The 22,155-nt window shown below is 40.6% G+C and overlaps 1 protein-coding gene across 1 annotated transcript in view; it reads left to right on the top strand.

Moving 5' to 3' along the window:
• The first annotated feature begins 204 nt into the window (after positions 1–204).
• The window catches only part of LOC136678445 (centrosomal protein of 89 kDa-like), a 133,910-nt gene continuing 111,959 nt past the window's right edge, over positions 205–22,155 (top strand). The window contains exons 1-10 of the mRNA XM_066656496.1: positions 205–249; positions 1,963–2,069; positions 3,555–3,710; positions 4,839–5,022; positions 5,275–5,350; positions 6,744–6,778; positions 8,018–8,075; positions 16,188–16,298; positions 19,505–19,693; positions 20,346–20,488. Coding sequence (XP_066512593.1) covers positions 205–249; positions 1,963–2,069; positions 3,555–3,710; positions 4,839–5,022; positions 5,275–5,350; positions 6,744–6,778; positions 8,018–8,075; positions 16,188–16,298; positions 19,505–19,693; positions 20,346–20,488 — 1,104 coding nt within the window. The remainder of the gene's footprint in view (positions 250–1,962; positions 2,070–3,554; positions 3,711–4,838; positions 5,023–5,274; positions 5,351–6,743; positions 6,779–8,017; positions 8,076–16,187; positions 16,299–19,504; positions 19,694–20,345; positions 20,489–22,155) is intronic.

Here is a 22,155-nt window from a genome sequence, read left to right as displayed (position 1 = left end):
AAAGCGTCTGGATACGTGAACTTCAGTGGACTCCAGCCGCCTACAGCACAGCACGTCTTGTTTACATCGAGCAGAGTTCGGTGTTTCTGTTTGTATTTTAGCTATGTAAACATGCTTCATATGTTTACAGACTTCTAGCGTCTCCAGTTCGCTCTTTTTCTAACATCCCAAACTACACAGAAGTCGGGGAGAACTTTAGTCGTCATGTCAAAATTCAGCTTCAGTTTCAGAAGAAACGAACGGAAGTTTGTAAGTTTTCAACTGAAACGTTTTCCCTTTTTTAACTGATTTTCTTAACTGGAGGTTACTTGTAGTTCGCTAAAACTAAACTAAGCTCGCAGCTACTCTGTATAACAACGTATCTTAACTGAACCTCCGTGATTGTTATTGCAAATCAGAACCTAATAAAATACGGTTTAGGCTGAGTTTAAGTCTGTTTAATTTAATATCCACACAATATTAAAATCATTTTACTCAAGCAAAGTTATTGCTTCAATTACTACCATTTTCTGCATATTTTTATGCATTAGAAAATTAATTCAGACGTGTGTTAACTCGTCTCAGAAAGAAAAAAATCACTGGAAAACTTGAGAAACGTCCTTTTCTTTCTTCCTTTATCTTCAGGCTATTCAGATAATTAAAATCCCAGTTGAATATGTCTCTTGTGGAATGTTCTAGATACACTGTGTACAGACACCCCTTCTATTTAGTTAATGAGGATATATAAGGTGCACACACAACCCCCACACACAGCTTGTGTATTGCCATAAGAAAATAGTAGGGGACACTCTCCAGCAGCTGCACTTGAGCCTCAGTTCACCATGCTCACTAGCAAGCATGGGGCACAGGGCTTATGGCCCCTGTGCATTGGGCAGTGGAGAATTGAAACTGTTCTCTGAAGTGATCAAGTTACATTTTGTAATTCTGGGATGTGGCAGTTTGTACCTCATTAAGTGACCTCACTAATGTTCTAATGTTACTGAATGCAGTCAAGTGTTCTCAGCAGGCTGTTACTCTTCAGTAAATAATGGAGAAAGTTCTTTGTACTACTTGATTCCACAAGAAGTAATGAATGAGAAAATGTTCCAACTTTTGAACACACAATGCCTAGTAGTAAATGTATTCAGATTATATGGTGCCACATTCATGGAGTCTTTCTGATGCTTTACTTTTGCTGTAAATCGGTGGTTGGTTTTTGGTTAGTTGCTTTTATGGAGTTAAAAAGATTTTTCAGTATCATCATGAAATTACTGACTCATGATTGATCAAATTGTAAATGATTTCTGAGGTATTTCATTTAAAATTTTAAAGATGGATAAAAACAGAGCCTAAATCATACACTTTCTTTGCTGAGAGATGTACTAAGACATTGGGGTGCATGGAATTGTAATCATCTTATTGCAGTCTGCAGATAATTGCTTCAGAATGTTTGGCAAATCCATTGACACAATTCCTGACATTTGTAGTGAATCTAGTGATTGCTTTCCATTATAGTTCCCTCCAAGCCTTTGAATTTGTCACTAGATTTGCTTCTGTGCATATATCCTTCTAGGTGTCCTGCATTACACTCATTTCGATCTGATTTCATTCGAGTCTGATTCCAATCTCTGCTTTATATGTAAGGAGCAAGGTTTATATACTGTTCCCATTTCTAATGCAATAAGAAATTTTTTTGATGGGATAACTTTTATTAACTTTTCCAGGGTGTAATTTTCAAATACCGTTCAAAGACCACTCAAAAGGATGAATGGTGTAGGCCTAATCCTGGAGCCATAATATGAGCACGTGAGCAACTACAATATGATACACAACCCGAGTTGTCGGTGGACTGGTGACTTGAATCAGCTATATAATGTTAAAGCAAAACAAAACATGCACAACCATGGGGGTTAAGAATTGTGTATAGATGTCATCCATATTTATTCTCATGTTTACTGTTGTGCTTTTCCATCGTTTTTGTAGAAGCACATAGCTCATGGCTTGATTCCTGCTGCCACCATTGCCCCCCGACCTGCTGTCCCCCGTACCCCTCCCCCTCGCAGCCCCAACCCCTCACCAGAGAGACCCAGGTATACACGTTCATCACACTCATTCTGTCATCCCTGATTGTGTTTCTCCTACTTTATTTTCATTCTGTATTTTCTTATCCTTATTCCTCTGGATGCTCCATATTCCTATCCAAAAACACCCATTAGTAGGTGGATTTCCTGTTCAGTAGTGTCCATAGGTGTGAGTGTGTGATGCTGTTGTGGACTAGCACACAGTGATTGCAGACATATATGATTTTTGAGGCTCCAGACCCACCACGACCCTGAAAAAAACATTACAGAAAATGTTTGAATAATGACATAATCTGTCCTCTTCACATTCATTCAGTGCTGAATCTCTGAGACATGTAACAGACAAAATGTTTCTCTGTAGTACTGAAGTGCCACTGTTAGCAGGCATTTTTCTGCTGCAAACACTTGATGCAACTAATGAACAAGGCTGTCTGAACATAAGTTAACAACCTTCTTATCTTATGCTTAATTTTGCCTGATTTGGCAGCCTTGCAAATCCACATGCTAATCAGCTCATCCAGGGTATTTATTGAAGCCGTGGGCTACAGATCAGAAAATAAAGTAAAGCAGCTGGGAAATTATATGTCATCGTTCACACCTAATTAAAAATCAATTCTTGAGGTGAAATAGTTGTGCTAGAGCAGAGGAAACACTAAAGCAGTAGTCCCCAACTCTGATCCTGGAGATTTGTCCTCCTGTAGAATTTAATAAAATTAACCGTAATCTACCACATCTGTATCAGGTTTGTTCATGTTTGTTAGCATGCTACTTTCATCTTGGAAGCTGGGAAAGTTTAAATTCTTTAGGAAAATAGCTTTATTATTTATACATCTTTCACTCTGTTTTTGTTTTTTATTTTGTCATTTTTATTTTAATAATTGTGCCTGCACTCATTGTGGCTAACAGAATTTAATTTATTATTTAGCCATTTTTCTAGTGCACATTTTCATAATTCATAAACTGTAGCACATAGGGAGTTGGGATCCATTTTGAGATTCAGTCTTGATCTTGATAATATTTTTTATGTAGAACTACAGGATCTTGTTTTTGTGTGGTACAAATTTGCACACATGAATGCAGTGATGCATACCATAAAACATGAAAATGGCATGTGCAATGTGATATATTTTTGCCATATCACCCATCCTTATTTTAATATGTACACTGGGATTTACTTATAACATTCATTAGCACTACTGTCTGCTGTGTTCAAAGCATTTACCATCGAATAAGTGTGAACTGGGCTTTTTTGCCTCTGGCACCTGAAATATCAATGAATTTTCCAGTGATTACTGTGATTATTATGATTTTTTACATTTTTTTATATTATGATTATTATGAGTAATATTATGATTATTACTCTATGCTATATGTAATAATGTTGCAGAGAGATCTTATCATACAGGGAATGTTACCACTGGCAGGTAGTCATCTATTAATGTGTATTATTGTCTTTTCAAGCTAAGGAGTATGTCTTTTCATCGTATATCTCAGGTCTGCTCTGGCGGCAGCCATATTATCAACCTCACTGACGGGACGCACGGTCGCCATCCCTCCTCCTCGCCACAGATCCTACTCTGAAAGTGACTGCTCACACACAGATAGCCAGGCGGGGTTTGAACCTTATGCCAGCACAGCCCTTTATACCAGGTAAAGTAAAGAAATGTGTAAATGTGCCGTATATATATATTCACTTAAAACAGCTGAAAAACAGATGTACAAAAGGATCAACATAGTACATCCTACACATTCATGCCAGACGACAAGTTTGGTATGGAATAAATTAAGACAAAGGCAACAAAATGGACAGGTGACCAACAATGTGTAGTGGGAGAGAGAGCAATAAATAGCAACGGTGCAAATGGTAGGTAAGTATTCAGTATCAGCTGATAAAATGACATGTATTCATTCATCTTTTGTAATCATTTCATCCTGTTAACGGTCGCAGTATGTCTGGAGCCCATCCATTTGGTGTATGGCAGGATCACATTCTAGATAGGAAACCAGTCCATCACAGGGCAACACAGTCATGTCTGGACATTTTGAAAAGATAAACATCAAACTCCTCAGTCACAGTGACCAGATATGGGATTTGAACCCACAACCCCAGAAGCCGCGTGACAGTTACACTAACTGATGCACTACCACGCTGCATATTTCTGAAAACCAAACACATGTATTTATGAATGTAACTGTATTTGTACAAATTGCACACCGTGAGACACAGATTGGGATGTATTCATTTGTGAGTAGTGAAACATGTGTAACTTAAACATATGACTTAAAAGTAGTGAAACATATTTATGTGTTTAATTTGTGGATTAACATTTACGCATTTGTAAAGCATTTTGAGACTAATCTCTCTCCATAGTCTACAACTATTTGGTCATTTATTGTATATGCTTGGGGGAAAGGGCAATATATTAATGAATAATGCTTACATTATCACATTTAATTATGGCTTAAAAATTGGCTCAAAGCAGAACCGTGTATGGCTCTGACTCAAAGAAGCAATAAGTCAGAAAATCGGACTCAGTATTTTGTTTGTAAGAATCTCAGAGGCAGAAATTAACCCAAGGAATGAGAGTCTGTACTCCACCAATAAGCACTGTACAAACTGCTCTCTAAAGTACGATCTGTTATTTATTAAAAATGAACAGAACTCAACTGGGAAAAACAAACACACTTGTAATAGTTTCACAGCTGTATCTTAAAACCTACATTTTGCCTTTACTTTTGTTTTGACAATAAATAAAGCTCTCAGTCTCATCCTTCCAGAGATCAATGGCAGGACTCTATGGCAGACAGACCCCGTCTGCCTTCTCCACGATCCGAAGATGATGAGGTTGACGATGAGGAGATAGAAGAAATCATAGAGAGAGCTGAAAATCATGTGTACCAATCATTAGAGAGACAGAGCCGAAGTCCGGATATTGAAGCTGTTTATGCCACACCACTTAAGGTAGCATTGTGTGGATCATTTTGGTCAGACTTTTTTCCTTGTAGGTTTTACAGTTTTGTGGTATTAGCTACAAGCAACCTGCGGGTGGCACTGACCGTCCATTAGATTTGTGCTTGTGCCCTGTATGTGTTAGGTGATTACAAGTTGTATGTACTTAAATGCATTTAAAATACACCAGTGTGGTTTTAAGCTTTTATGTATATCAGAGTATTCAACATGTGGTTAAAAGAGCTTTATAAATGTCTCCTATAGGCCTCAACTCGTTCACAGCCTGATGAAGATACAGACAATTCTGCATTTGATACCATCTCGCCTTTAAACACAGAAGGTGTGTTCTATGACTCTATAAACACAACATACAATATTCTTTAATAAATGAATGTAAGGTACTCAGCAAAAGTCAGAGCTGACCTTTTTTTGTTTAATCAGATGTCAGTGTCTACTATGCAACTTGCTTATTTGTCCCGGCCAGGAATAACAACACATAGCAGGAATTTGTCTTTGAAACTTGACATTCATCCTTTCATTTACTTTCTGTAACTGCTTTGTTCTGTTCAGTGTTGTGGTGAGTCCAGAACTATGTGAAATGACACACTCAAACAATCGTACCCTTAAACTTATGGACACACATGAAAAGCCAGTTTACTTACCAATATGTGCTTTTGGTCTGTGGGTGGAAACCAGAGCACCCAGAGGAAACCTACACAGACACTGGGAGAACACACCAAACAGTACCTGTTGCACAACTGTGCCGCCAGTGTGCCGTTTTTATACATGTGTATTTTAGCTGTAATTTCAGAAAGCAGCTTTAGAGTATAGTGTCCTTGCCCCAGGGGAGCATAGCTGAAGCAATAGTGGCAAGGAAAACTCCCTCAGAACATGAGCAAAAAACCTTAAGAGGACCCAAGACACAAAAGGGGACTCCTCCTCTTCTGTTCAACACTGGAGCAGATCAATAAACAAAGAGGAGTGTATAAAAAAGGCAGTATTAATGAAGAATTTTGAAGTTGCCATGAGTGTACAGTATTCTGTAACATTGTGTTATGCCTGTGTTAAGAGTTGCTTTAAGAAAGGGTAGCGTGAGGCAGGTGAACAATCAGCGGTTCCCGTAAAGGTAAAAGCTCCAAAGTTTATCGGTGGACGTTGAGGCACTTTGGCATATGCAGATGGCTCCAGGAAACCAACAATTTTAATTGTATATTTGAATAAATATAGCACAATAATTTAAATAAAATACCTAAAAACATGTAAAAGTCATAGGCCACATTAACCTACACCTTCTGTTTTTCTCAGGACAAGTGCTTTTTTGTTTGAGTGGAGTGTTTTTTGTTTTGTTTGTCCATTTTTCTCTATGATTTTTAATAAATCCTTGAGCTCTAGCATATTTAGTTTTATGCTTTCCCCCATCTTATGGAAGTGGATTTTCTTATATTATCAGAAATGTCTTTCTTTTGGCCGCATATCTTTATATAATACTATATGTTCATATCATATATAATGTGTGTGTACACATTTATTCAAGGAAACTAAAACCACTTTTTCATTAAATATGTGCCAGTAATATAGATTATTGGCTACCTGTATTTTGCTGAGGTAGTTAATGAGTCTGTCAAAGTATGCATTAGAAACTTATTATTAAGTACACTGCAGGCTTAAAAACAACCTACTTGTAAAAGTTCAGTTGTTTAATGACTGTAATTAATAACAGTATTTTGTTGCAGAGGAAACGGAAGAGGAGGAAGGAGTAGCCAAAAAGGTAAGAGGGGCCCCTGTGACCTCATCCCTTTCACTATGAGTCGTTAATGTGATTAATTAAGTTCTTTATTTATTTATTTATTTATTTATTTATTTATTTATTTATTTATTTATTTATTCATTCATTTTTGGATTGGGGGTACGGGTGTTTTTGAAACTCATTTCCTTGACACTCCCAAGATGTCAGTATGGCAAACTTTGGGACAAACTGACCTTGGGCTGGAGGACTGACTGTACAAGGACATGCACATGAAAGATAATGTATGAGAGTGAGAGAGAGAGAGATATTAGAAAAACAGACCAAAAATAGAAAGAAATGCAAGAGTAAATTGGAGATTAGGATATGTGTATGTCACTGTGGGTGGGGGGATCAGAGAGTGTGTGAGTGGAGAGTTATAAAAGAGAGAGATATAGTGAGACATGAAATATTGGAGACAGCTTTAGTCCTCAATGCAATCACTGCAGTGGTTGACCGGAGGTTATTAATATCCTAGTCATGTTTGCTAAGAACCCAACTGACTTAGTGGACAGAAACAGGAGGCTCTGATGGTCACTCTAACCCTAGCTCACCAATCACACCATCAGCTCCACACGCGCACACACACACACACACACACACACACACAAAACACACGCTCACACACATTCTTGTTTACCTACAGTGTCAGGACATGGGATCCTGAGTCTAGAGTGAGAGTGTAAGAGTCCAAACCTCAAGTAAGATATCTCCTAAGTATCTTACTGGACCTGGTAGACCATTAAACTTTCAATGTAATAAAGCCAGCTAAATTTGAAAGCAAGAATTGCTTTTATATATTAAATGTATTAAATTTGTCATATTTCTCTGTTTTTCTACATAACCTGGACATACTTTGTGCTTCAAATATATGAAAACAAGTACAACCACATACACAGTACCCAGCTGTTGGGTTGCCCATTGCCCAGACTCATTACTCCATGCTTCAGCACCCAAAGCACGCTCATTCAAACAAATGTTGAAAGCCATTAATGAAAGAGCTAATTTCTCTCCTCTTTATCTGCTTAGATGAACATTGGTCTTTGGTGAATTGGAGTTGAATTAGCCTTAATGGCAAAGCTATGGGGGGTTGTAAATGTTCCATTTAGTGTGCAGCTAGTGTGCAGCTATTATACTCGTCACTACTCAAGTTCTGCATGCTTTTAAGTGGTTCTTTCCCACAGTGAAATACTTTAGTCATCAATGTTTCCTCTGTGTTCACAGCACCCTCCTTCAACAGCAGAAGCAACATTTTCATCTCACAGAAACATGGCATCTCCAGGTAATTCAGCCCTTTCAAATCTTCAGTGTTTGCTGTTCTCAATGCAACACTAAGCTGAAGTTTTTGATAAACCTCACTAAATTGGTACCTTTTTTTGTTTTGCCATCATTTGCTAGAAGTGACTGTGTCAAATATTAACGTATTAGATAGACACCAGTGTCTTCTTCCTGCTGAACTACTACAGTGCTTGTAAACACTCATTGATTTCTTTATATAATTTCCAGTCAATACACCCAACATTATTAGGGAATATTCTTTGTTTAACAAAATATAGCATTTCTTTAGTAAAGCATTTGCCTATATTACAGCTTCCTTTCTTTTTTGGAGACCTTTCTAGCCCACCAGCTAAGAATACCAACATCTTTGATTGGCAAATTTTATTCTTTCTTGTCAGTTTCCTTTTCTCACTAACAACTTGTACTCTCCTGTTTCGATTTTTTTTTTGTTTTCTTTTGACCTTTTACTTCCTTTTGCATTTGGATTATCTTATACATTATAATATCTTATTCTAATACCTTCAGAAAGATGGATGATTTAAATTCAAATATTGTTTTCATGTGGTTGTTTTGGCTGGAAGTGAAATCATTAAGTGGTCCCTGATTTTGCACAGTATTATAAATTTACAGATATAGGGAATTAAAGTAAATAACATTCCTCTCTTGTGTCCTCCTTACATTACTGAACAGCAGGAGTGTTGGTCCCATAAACGCAGAGTTTAGTGTTTACTTTGTCATAATGTTATAATTTAACACATGGGTGGCTTGGTAATGAGCTGTTTTTCATTTTGGATGTATTAAATCAGGGAAACAGGGCCAGTAGCCTAGAGACATGAGAAAAACGAGCCAGCGACTCGAAGGTCAAGAATACAAATCCCAGGACTTACTGGGTTTTGCTGATTGTGCCCTTGAGCAAAGGCTCCAGGCAGCACCTCTCTGATCGTGCATTACTCCCAAACTGGGGAAAGTTTGGTAACAAAAAGCCAGTGGAGTATAGCATAAATTTTAACATCATTTATACCACCAAAATATAGATAGTACTGTTTATATTGTGTTCACTTTTGAAGTGCTATTCACATGTGATGAAGAATTAAACTACCTTTTAGTCCCTGAGTTTATGTATGGGCCAGAGGACAGGTCCCTCACATGGAGGTTCCATATTTTAAATGAGTTTAGTTAAGAATCTCTAATACATTCAGTATTATCATACATTTAGTGTCAGTACAATATCTTTTATAACTTGAAAAAGAATCATAGGAAAAATTTATTGGTTACTCTTTTACACCTGCATGGGGAAACCAAAACAAAACCAAAAAACATTTTTGCACTCACAGTTAGAATCAGAATCAGAGTTAGAAGTTGCATTTTCTGCTTCTCACAATCCAAGTAATGCCAAACACATTCAATAAAGTTGAGGTCAGGTCTTTGGGGTGATCTATAATTTTTTTCTGCATGTAATAATATATTGTCAAAACGTCCAGTGCCCTGTCTGCGTGCATATTTCATTATCAAACAAGCTTTAGGAGAAGCTTCTAAGATGCATAGTAAGGTTTTACCCTATTGAAGGGGGATTACATATTTTAATCCTGACAATTCCAAGAGTTCAGTAGAGTATAACTGGCTCTGTGTAATTGGATGTAGTGAGGCGCAGTAAATGAAATGTGAAAATCAAAAGAAACCCATAGTTTTGTAGTTTGTAGTTGTCAAAGTTTTCACAAAGTTTTAAGTGCTACTCATCTGTATATACAGGATAATGAACACCCATTATGAAGTGCATCCATTGTGGACATAGATGTTCAGCTGTTCACTCACAGCTTGTATAATCTCTCTAGAAAAACGTTAAATGGAATGTTACTCTTTGGAGCAGCTAACATGAGCCTTAGGGAAAAGACAGAAGGACATAAAGGCCCCTAGCACTGGGCTATTAGTCTGTGGAACAGGGTTCTCTGGAGTGATGGAGCTCAATTCAATTGCTTTAGCATGAGTTGGAGTGACAGTTTTTGTTAACAAAAAACAGTCATCAAACATCAGTACCTGGTCTCACTAATGCTCCTGTGGCCAAATGCAGCCAGGTTCTCATAGCATTTCATTTTTCTGTTGCTGAACTTTTTGGTAATATCTCCTTTTGGTATACTCCTGATTCACTGTGCTTGTTCCATCATATTTAACCTAAAATATATTGTGGTGGTTTTCTAGACATGGTTTAAGCTTAGTCCTGGACTATATCCTCCTTTCAAAGGAAAATAACAATTCAAAATGCTGTTTAATCCAGGACTAGGCTTAATCCCTGTCTGGGAAAACTCCCCATTAAAACCTAATCAAGGCACTGTATGTATTCATTATAATCATGTTATATTTTTACCATAATGCTTACTGGTACTGTATTTTAACGCTGTATAATTGTGTGTATAAATGTGAGCTAACAATAGAATGCTAGGAGTTGCAGAACTGATTAATGAATTTCCAGTTAACCTTGCTATGCTTGCTATGTTGCTCATTGTTGAAATGGTTTAGAACAGCAGTTAGTTGGTAATACGTGGGTGACAAGTTAGAAATGATTTACCTGAACTTTGTTATTGTGGCAAAATGTTTAAACAAACAATCAGTTTTTGAAAGGAGCAAATAAAGCAAGTGAAACTCCTCACTGGGGTCAAATCATCTATTCAGCCTCGGTTAGAGAAATGAGGGTCCAGGTCCGTGAAATTGTGATAATGGCTTTGTGCATTTTTCTACAGAAGCAGCAGACAGCTGTACAAGATGTGGCCCATTTATCACAAGCCAGCCTCTCCATTGCGACCATTTTAGCCACTAATTGTTGTCAGTTCTGGGATTTTCTAAGGGTGAAGGAAAAGACAGACTATTAGAGAGGAGGAGATTTGGATGTTTCTGTTCTTTTTCCATTTCATTTTGACATTTTCAGTTGCTCTGCACGTCACATTCCATTTTTAGTGGCGACTATAAAGGGCTTAGATGTAGACAATGGGCATTCACAGGCTTGTTGAAACCCGTGGCTGTAGAGGAGAGGAAGACCAAGAGACAGAGAAAGGGCGAAAGAAAAATATATAAAGAAGACAGCGAATTAGACAGATAGAGACAGAGGATGGTACTTTCTGTAAGCTGCATGATCTTCCTTTCAGTGCTGAGTCATGATGTGTGCACAGGTGTTCTTATTATTAACCAGAAAAGGACTGTCTCAAAAATAACTCAAGCACAAGAGAGGTTATAAAGTTTCCGCAATGTTTCTGTGGCACATTGTGATACAGCTTCAAGGTTGTTTCAGAGTTTTTTTTTTTTTTTCTTTCCATGATTGCAAAGCACCAAACGGCCCAGAGGCTATGAAGCAAAGTATCTTCCAGATTTATGTAAAGAGTCATAACTGCCTGAGGCTGTTTTCAGACATGAAGTTCCCTTGCAGACTCCCCTGGAGAGTCCACAAAGGTGTCACAGAAAATATCTGTTTCACCTCAGATGAAATGATTTGTTTTGGGGCATGGCTAGCAGGATGTGCATTTGAAATGGCCTTGTATCCAGTGACCGTGGGAGCAGGACTAAACATAGAAAAATTCAGCAAATTAATAAAAAGTCTGTCTAAAAAGACAATAATTATGCAAAATTTACTATAAGAGAAATATCAGCATGAGTAAATAGCTAAATCTATAAGAAAGTAATCTAATTATTAATCTAATTATTTGCAAAGCAACCAATCATGTGAATACCACACATTCAAATTTTGGTAAAAATATACTATAAATGTACCTTAATTCATAATACTTAAGACAGTAATAAGTCTTGCTAAAAGTGTAGGTAATGTCACAATTAATCATTAAGTAATGATAAGAAACAAGACATAGCACAGAGTTCTGGATTTTATAAAATTTTAAAACGATTTTAAAACGGTTTTATTTCTATCGTTACTTTGTTGTGATTAATTGTGACTTTACTTAATCATTTAGTAATGTTTATTACTTGATACTGACTTAAGTACAGTTCATTATTGTATCCTAATTGTAAAGTCCATCCATCCATTTTCCACCGCTTATCCGGGTCTGGGTCGCGGGGGAAGCAGTCGGAGCAAAGAAACCCAGACCTCCCTCTCCCCAGCCGCCGACTCCAGCTCCTCCGGGGGTATACCGAGGCGTTCCCAGGCCAGTCGAGACATATAGTCTCTCCAGCGTGTTCTTGGTCTGCCCCGGGGCCTCCTCCCCGTTGGACATGCCCGGAACACCTCTCCAGGAAGGCGTCCAGGAGGCATCCGAACCAGATGCCCGAACCACCTCAACTGGCTCCTCTCGACGTGGAGGAGCAGCGGCTCAACTCCGAGTCTCTCCCGGATGTCCGAGCTCCTAACCCTGTCTCTAAGGGAGAGTCCAGACATCCTGCGGAGAAAACTCATTTCAGCCGCTTGTACCCGCGATCTCATTCTTTCGGTCACTACCCAAAGCTCGTAACCATAGGTAAGGGTTGGGACGTAGATTGAACAGTAAATCGAGAGCTTTGCTTTTCTGCTCAGCTCTCTCTTCACCACAACGGACCGGTACAGAGCCTGCATTACTGCTGACGCTGCACCGATCCGCCTGTCAATCTCACGCTCCATCTTTCCCTCACTCGTGAACAAGACCCTGAGGTATTTAAACTCCTCCACTTGAGGCAGGATCTCACTTCCAACCTGGAGAGAGCACTCCACCCTTTTCCGACTGAGGACTCGGACTTGGAGGTGCTGATCCTCATCCCTACCGCTTCACACTCGGCTGCAAACTGGTCCAGCAAGAGCTGGAGGTCCCGGCTCGATGAAGCCAACAAGACCACATCATCTGCAAAAAGCAGACATGGAATCCTGAGACCACCAAACCGGACACCCTCCGCCACTTGGCTACGCCGAGAAATTCTGTCCATAAAAACTGTGAACAGAACCGGTGACAACGGGCAGCCCTGACGGAGTCCAACTCCGACTGGAAACCAGTTGGACTTACTGCCAGCCATACAAACCAGACTCCTGCTCTGTTTGTACAGGGACTGGATAGCTCGTAACAAAGAGCCCAGTACCCCATACTCCCTGAGCACCCCCCACAGAATACCCCGAGGGACACGGTCGAATGCCTTCTCCAGATCCACAGAACACATGTAGACTGGTTGAGCAAACTCCCATGCACCCTCCAGGATCCTAGCGAGGGTAAAGAGCTTGTCCTGTGTTCCACGACCGGGGCAGAATCCGCATTGTTCCTCCTGGATCTGAGGTTCATCTGTCAGTCGGACTCTCTTCTCCAGTACCCCCGCATAGACCTTACCGGGGAGGCTGAGGAGTGTGATCCCCCTATAGTTGGAACACACCCTCCGATCCCTCTTTTTAAAAAGGGAAACCACCACCCCAGTCTGCCAGTTCAGAGGCACTGCCCCCAGTGTCCACGCGATGTTGCAAAGACGTGTCAACCAGGACAGCCCCACAACATCCAGAGCCTTGAAGAACCCGGGGTGAACCTCATCCACCCCCGGGGCCCTACCGCCAAGGAGTTTCCCTACCACCTTGGCCACTTCAGCCCCAGTGATAGACAAGCCCCCCCCCCCCCAACTCCCCATCCCCCCCCCGGGGTCCCCAAGCTCTGCTTCCTCTGCGGAAGACGTGCTGGTGGGATTGAGAAGATCCTCAAAGTATTCCTTCCACCATCTGGTGACGTCCCCAGTCGAGGTTAACAGTTCCCCACCCCCACCATATACAGTGTTGGTGGAAAACTGCTTTCCCCTCCTGAGTCGCCTGACGGTTTGCCAGAAACTTCTTGGAGCCGACTGAAAGTTGTTTTCCATGTTCTCACCGAACTCCTCCCACACCCAAGTTTTTGCCTCAGCGACTGCCGAGGCCGCGAGCCGCTTGGCTCCTCGGTACCTGTCGGCTGCCTCCGGAGTCCTCTGAGCCAACCAGGCTCGATAGGACTCTTTCTTCAGCTTGACAGCCCCCCTCACCCGGGGTGTCTACCACCGAGTGTGGGGATTGCCACCCCGACAAGCACTGACAACCTTGCAGCCACAGCTCCATTCAGCCGCCTCAACAATGGAGGTCCGGAACATGGCCCATTGGACTCAATGTCACCAGCCTCCCCCGGGATGCAGTCGAAGCTCTGCCGGATGTGGGAGTTGAAGATCTTTCTGACAGGTTCCTCTGCCAAACTTTCCCAGCAAACCCTCAGCACATGTTTGGGCCTGCCAGGTCTGTCCGGCATCCTCCCCCGCCATCTGATCCAACACCACAAGGTGGTGATCTGTTGACAGCTCAGCGCCTCTCTTCACCCGAGTGTCCAGAACATATGGCCGCAGGTCAGATGATACGACTATAAAGTCAATCATCGAAATGTGGCCTAGGGTGTCCTGATGCCAGGTGTACTTGTGGACACCCTTATGCTCAAACATGGTGTTCGTAACGGATAAACTGTGACGAGCACAGAAATCCAATAACTTAACACCACTCGGGTTCAGATTAGCTGGGCCGTTCCTCCCAGTCACGCCCCTCCAGGTCTCACTGCCATTACCCACGTGAGCGTTGAAGTCCCCCAGCAGAACAATGGAGTCCCCAGAATGAGTGTTCTCCAGCACTCCCTCTAGGGTCCCCAAGAAGGCATGGTACTCTGAACTGCTGTTCGGTGCATAAGCACAAACAACAGTCAGAGCCCTTTCCCCAACCCGAAGGCGCAGGGAAATTACCCTCTCGTCCACTGGGGTAAACCCCAACCTACAGGCGCTAAGCCGGGGGGCTATGAGTAAGCCCACACCTGCCTTACGCCTCTCACCCTGGGCAACTCCAGAGTGAAAGAGCATCCAGCCCCTCTCAAGGAGATTGGTTCCAGAGCCCATACTGTGTGTCGAGGTGAGCCCAACTATATCTAGCCGGTACCTCTCAACCTCGCGCACCAGCTCAGGCTCTTTTCCCACCAGAGAGGTTACGTTCCATGTTCCAAAAGCCAGTTTAAGTAACCAAGGATCAGAACGCCAGGGCCCCCGACCCCGACCGCCACCCGATCCACAATGCACCAGACCCGGATTACTACCTCTCCCACAGGTGGTGGGCCCATGGGAGAGTGGACCCATGTATCTCCTTCGGGCTAAGCCCGGCCGGACCTCATAGGTGAAAGTCCGGCCACCAGGCGCTCGCCAAGGAGCCCCTCCTCCAGGCCTGGCTCCAGGGTGAGGCCCCGGTAACCCTGCTCCGGGCAAGGGAGGCTGTGTCCACGTTATTATCTATTTCATCTGTGTCTTTATGGATCACTCTTTGTCTGGCCCATCACCTAGGACCAATTTGCCTTGGGAGACCCTACCAGGGGCTATTGCCCCCGACAACATAGCTCCTAGGCTCACGCAGGCACGCAAACCCCTCCACCATGTTAAGGTGGTGATCCAAGGAGGAGTAACTGTAATTGTAATGTGATTTTTGTAATCAAACGTTGAGTTCCACTCAATGGGTCAATGGTGTTATTCTCCAGCCTTTTATTTGAATTTTCTGTTCCATATTAAATAGGTGACGATGCAAAGCTGAAGGTTTTTGAAACTCAACCCTTATCCCTATTTTTCTTTGTTCAAAACACACAAACTGCAGTATTAACACCTTTTAATCCTGCTGTTATTTCTTACTTTCACTCCCTCTGAACTAGGTTTACTTTTTTCTCTGACATTGTAAATCGACCTTGGGTTTGTGAAAGGCTCTATACAAGTGTAACCTGTTGTTATTATTACTGTTATGAACAATAATATAATTGCAGAAGTGGTACCAGGGATTGGGCAGTGGGCAGGATCACAGTCCAAATCACAAAGAGAGTTTTGCTCCAGAACGGACTCAAAGAATATACTGGCTACAGCAATACTGTCAGAGCTGCCAGTGATTCAACTTACTATATTTCTGTGATCTATAATGACCTGGCCTGGACATTTTATGATTTAGTACATATATTATGTGTAATATATTACACATTGCATACACATCCATACACATTACACATCCTTTAATGTGCCACAGGCAGTTTTTGAATTCTAGTGTATGTTGTTCATCCCAAACTCTGTGTATTCATATACAGACTTTCTTTAATCTCATAATCCTTTCATAATCCTGATCAATCATTCACACATTTTTTCTCAGACATGAATGAAGACGTAAGTATTCAGTCTCCAAAATCTCTGACAGCCAGCACTCCTAAGAGGAAGATCTCAACGATGAAGAGCCCAGCAAGAGGGCCAGACTGCGGATCAGGTGAGAGATTTCATCAGTGTTTCATCAGTCTTTTACCCCATGGCTACTTTGCTGCATTGCTACCGACTTACTTTTTTTGAGTCAGGTTAAATGTCTGAATCGGAATTTCAGTTAAATTTAATGTTTGATTAATTATCTGTGGAGAAAGATGAAAAGCAAAATTGGAAGTGGTTGAACCATTGCTTTATATTTTGGCAAGAGAAAGAACATTGGGGCAGGGGTTAGGATTAGCTGCTACTGAAGTGTATTTTCAGCCATATAAAATCTTTAGCCAGTAAATTAGCCATGTACAGCAGCCATTTGTTGATCCTCTGGGGTTAACCTTTCCCATGGGTAAGATAAATCACTGAATCCTGACCCCAAAAATGATCCCATGGCCCCCTGCTTTACTATGTCTGCTTCTATTCTCATTAGTGTCTGCCTTTGATAACCCTTCAAGCTCCATGCTAATTAAGACACAGAAGCATATCTCACACGCTCCATACTGCTTGTATGTGTGGGTATTCACATATATGAATGTGTATGTGTGTGTATGTATGTAGGTTTTGATCTAATGCTAATGTTATGGAGTTTTGACATTTGAATCCAGTGTGTGTGTGTATGTGAGCAGCTGAGCCCAGCTGAAGCAATGCCTGTGGCAGAAGTGCTGCAGGGTGTGTTAATAGGGCTGCTTCCTCGGCACACTGCCATCACACCGACTGTGAACTTTACAGCTGACTTTGACATTAAAGGATGGCTTACAGTCCGTTTTCTGACATGCCGCCGGCTGCAGCATCTCCAGCCATTGTAGCTTATCGTAGCGACATTCAGCTTAGCACAAAGAGGATACACTAGTGTAGCCCTAGAGCAGTGACATTAGGATGTTTCAGAGAATCAAATGTCTCAGCGTGTGCTTTAGTAACATTCTGTTTGATGGACAGTTTATCAGCTTTTAGGTGATAAGTTTAAACAGTTTTCATCTTAATAATATACTCAAAGACAGGGGCTAACCTAAATGAGAACCAACAGAATTTAGGTCTTAGTTGTAATTCTTAGTCATTTATTTTCTGCCCTTTTGAAGGATGGATGGAACGGTTTCTTGGACAGCAATTAATTTAATCGTCTTTGTACCTCAGTTTTTAGGTGGGAAAAGTACCGTACATTTATTTAAGTACAAATAACAGGATCTTCTCAGCAAACAACTTGAGTAGAAGTACAAATGTAACAACTCAACAGCTTAGACTCCATATTACATATTATTACATTTTCTATTTTGCATATGAAATGGATACAGTTATACAGCTCATAACAGTGTTTGCATTCCAACTTGCTTGTGTCAACTTATTAAAATCAACATAATATTCTAGCTTATAGTTAGGGAACTTAACTCGACATGCTATGGGTACTTCATGATTTTATCTAGGATGACCATGTGTCCTATTTTCTATAGACATGTCCTCTTGTTGGGATCTTATTTTAATTATTAATTTTTATATTTCTAAATCTCCAAAAATGTCTAGGATTTTTGTGCTGTCCACAGTCGCCATTCGTTGTCTGTGTTTTTGCATTGACCATCATTTAGGTCATGCCATCTTACATGCCTACATGCCATCATTGGTCAGCCACACTATTTTCACCCAAACACTCGTCATCAATGGCATCTCAGTTATTACCATCAGCACCACAGTAACAGCCAAAAGCGAGAGCAGCAGCGAAAAGAAAGATGTTATATAAAAGGTGTTAAATGCTAAACTGTCTATTTGTTGTTATTGTTGTTTACACCAAACGCTGAATGGAAACAAAAAAAAAAGATTGTGTGGCTATAATGCTATTTATAAAGTAACCTAACCTTCCACCCAGTGCAGATTTTCTCTGCCCTATGCTCCTGTCCTTCCCCAGGTCATTCAATTTTAGCCCCGCATGGAGTAGTAAATGATCATCATTGGCTTCGGCTGCATATGTTACTAAAGACAAAAGAAAATGCTCTTGAATGCTGTAATGGTCCAGTCTGTCCTTCTTGAGCTGGTACCAAAAACCATAAAGCTGGATCCCTGGCCACTAGACTGATTGATGGCTGACGTCAAACGGAAAAGGCACAGTTCCAGTTTTCTGGCGCCAAATGGTCAGTTAGTTAGTGCAGTGGAAAATATGCCATTTGATGTTACAGCATGCAGCTTGTACGGTGCATATTGGTGAGGGATAAGTGTTCATTAGTGCCCTAATAGTGAATGGGCTGTAACTGGAGTTAGACATGGCTGATAAGTAGTCTCTATAGCATGCAGATATTAGATTATCAGTTATCCTGCCATGCAGAGCAAAGGAAGATACTAGATGTGTTGGCTGTAATGACAAATTAGAGAAATTAAGACACACTTCTGTGGCTCTCATCCATTCTCTCTCCTCTCCCATCTGCCTGACTCCCTATCTTTCTCTTCTGTCTCTCTGTGGCCTATGACTGATTTACTTTGCCGTAATTACACAGCTCTGAGCTTGTTTCTGTTTTGCTTTATGCTGTCGCACTGTTTGATTGCGCTGATGTCTGAAATCTTTTTTTCTTTGTGTGTTTCCTTGTTTTTTGTGGTGTCATAATTTATTGCTGTTTTGTTTTGCTGAATGTTCATGCATGTTTTCGTGGTAATGTTCTGCTCACACGCTGTATGTTGTTGTATTGTGAGCTGTGTTGTGTCATCTAGGTACTGTTCTACAGTTTTCTCTGCTGAATGGCCTATGCTGTAGTGTTGTTATTATTTACATTTACATTTATGGCACTATGGCACATAAATCATTACATGATGTTTTTACATCATGTAAAAAAGACTAGTATGAGGGCTGTTCCTTGTATTCTTTCTCAAGCTAGGAACTGACCCCTAGTCTCTTGGCGTCAGCTGGAAGGCAGGGTAGTTTCTCCTATATTTTACCCATTGTAATTATCCTTTGCTATGTTATACTGCCGTGCCATTGTTCTGTATAGTTGTACCTCATCATTTTGCTTTCGCCACTGTGTTCATCAGTTAAGCTGTATGTTGTGTTGTGCCAAATTTCTGTTATTATTATGGTGCATTCTGCTTTTATTATGCTCATTTGTTGTGCTGAGGCTTTATGCTCGTCATATCCTATGGTGTGCTGTGCTAAACTGTGTTGTGTTGTGTTGTTGTGCTGTGCTAAGCTGTGTTGTGTTGTTCTGCTGTGCTGTGCTGTGTTGTGTTATGGTGTGCTGTGTTGTGCAGAGGCAAGTGAGGCATACCGCTGTGCTGTGGAGCTTCAGCAGAGGCTGGTGCAGGAGCTGAGGGAGCACACTCAGACGCTGTCTGCAGCGAATGAGACGCTGGAAAGGAGATGCTCACAGCAGAGCCAGCAAATCCTGCAACTGCAACAGCAGCTCACACACTCCCCCAGGGAGAGGAGCCACTCCACAGGTGGGCCTAAAAAGGCCCCACATATGCTACATTAGACCCCAGTACACACATACACCAGATTCATACAATAAATCAGAATACACACATATACTAAGAGCGCTTTTAGGCTATCTAAGAATGCTTTTTGGTTTCTGTGGAATCAAAGTACATGTCAGTAGTTACAAAAAAACTGCAGCTAGAGGTCAAGGCCCTTTACTGAAAGAGGTAATGTAAATTTGTTATATACAAGTTAAACTATATGTTAATAGCTCTTGTTACAAGGTTTAAAGGTCTTTTACAAGCTTTAAATGTCTCTGTTTACTATTGTACTACTACTACAATATTTGTCAACATTAGCGTTGTCTTAGAAGTGTGACTGAGGTTTGACATTTATCTCCCAAACTGAAGGCCTAGGACTGAAAGTCAAAATGTTGAAAGTGTAATATAATAATGGTTACAGTGTGTTCTACATCCATACATTATTTTAAAATGTTTCAACACACATCAGTATTTTTCTGACTGAAGATGGTGTATGGTGAGTTTTTACTGTCCGTTTTGTGTAATGACTTTGAAGCGTGTGTGTGTGTGAGAGAAAGTGTGACAACTTGCACTAGATGCTTTTCATTCTTTTTATGAAAGGAAATCTATAAGTGTCTGCTATGTGTTTGTGTAGGCGAGAGCTCTGAGTTGCTGAGTTTGAGGCAGCAGGCTCAGGAGCTGGTGGATGAAAACGATGGGTTAAAATTGACAGTACATCGTCTCAACGTGGAGCTCAGCAGATACCAGGCCCGGTTCAGACCACTCACCAAAGAGGAGGTAGGACAGTAATAACAAATGAACAAAAATGACTTAGGTTGAGTTTATCACTGTAGTATGATTCTCTTGGCCCAGACCAAAGCACTGTTGCATTTAAGTTCTGATTCACACATCGTTCACTCTGAGATCTCTGACATGAGAATCGTTCTGAATCAGAACATTTAGAGATATTTTCGAGGTGTGCTGTAATTTGGCCAATTGCAGCTGTCAGATATCATACATCTTATTTTACAGTGTATTGCGTCTTATGTTAAATACTTGACAAATAAATAATGTGATAATATTTATAGTAGGAGTACGTTTGCATGTGGAAAATTTTATAACCGAATTATGTGTGTAAAATGTTTGTAATTACTTAGTGATTGCTAAATCTCAGCTCCTATTTTAGAGTATACAATGAATGCACATCAAAACTCTTCTAGCTTGATGTATTTACTTTTAATAGTGGCAGTGCCAAGGTGATTTGGGCATTAATGTGTATTCTGCAGTCTGCGTGTGTGTACAAGGTGTTCTAAATGATAAATCCAAAAATGAAATAACATATTTTCAATTCTTCAACAACTTGCGAGTCAAGTTTGTTGTATTCACTGAATGCATTGGGCTTTCCTAATACATTATAACTATTATGGTCTCTTTTCAGACTAATTTATGTGCATATTTATGTGGTTGTTTTCTTTATTATATAAAACAAATTTGCGGTAAATTATGATTTCTAAATTTCCATACATATACGTAACGTCCCCCTCTGATTATTGATTTAATCCTGAAAAACCCAACTCCGTTCATCTGTATTAATTATTTAGGTGTGGGTTTTTTTTTTCTTTCTCCCCCCTCTTCTTCAAAAACAACCTTTCATATTGTGTTAAAAGTGGCTTAAGTGAAAAGTTTCAAACAAACAAAAAGAAAACGGGTCTTTCTGATTTTTTTTTCTTTTTTAAATTCTGCATCTTATGTATTTAGCAGGCAATTCATAATTGTCATGCCTCCTTTACACAGTTCCCTGGGGTCGTAATAAAACATCTGTGACATGCTTTGGTCAAAATACAACAAGGGACAAACAATGCAGCATGTTTCTTACCCTGTTTAAATAGCTCTGTTGAGAACAACTAGTAGCAGCCGCTGTTGAGAACGAGCCTCTGCACTTTTACTTTGTTTACTTTGTTCTTTCTACTTTGTACTTCTCAGTTCTTTGCCATATTAAATCAGTACACTTCTTTTTCTTTTTTTTTTTTTTGATCAATTTAAACTTCTTTTTATGTCTCACATCAATACATATCCAGACCTGTGACTGGAGAAACTCATGCAAGCAGGTGGGACAGCTCTAAAGTGCCAGCTGTCTACGTAAAATGCAGGACATAATCAGATTTTATTCTATATTTTCAGGCTTAGGCAGATTTAGTGAGCTAATGCATTCAAAAAGCCTAATTCATGATAAGTTGTTTTAAAAACAAATGTATTATGGAATTCATGTGCAGTGTGGCACGGTGGCACAGCAGGTAGTCTCGCAGTAGGGTTCGACTCCCGCTCCGGGTAACTGTCTGTGAGCTCTCCCCGGGTCTGCATGGGTTTCCTCTGGGTGCTGTGATTTCCTCCCACAGTCCAAAAACACACATTGGTAGGTGGATTGGCGACTCAAGTGTCCCTAGGTGTGAATGTGTGAGTGAATG

The sequence above is a fragment of the Hoplias malabaricus genome, chromosome Y, assembly GCF_029633855.1.
Source record: "Hoplias malabaricus isolate fHopMal1 chromosome Y, fHopMal1.hap1, whole genome shotgun sequence".
Classification (NCBI taxonomy): domain Eukaryota; kingdom Metazoa; phylum Chordata; class Actinopteri; order Characiformes; family Erythrinidae; genus Hoplias; species Hoplias malabaricus.
Note: the sequence above shows the minus strand (reverse complement) of the source record. Positions and strands in the feature narration are given on the sequence as shown.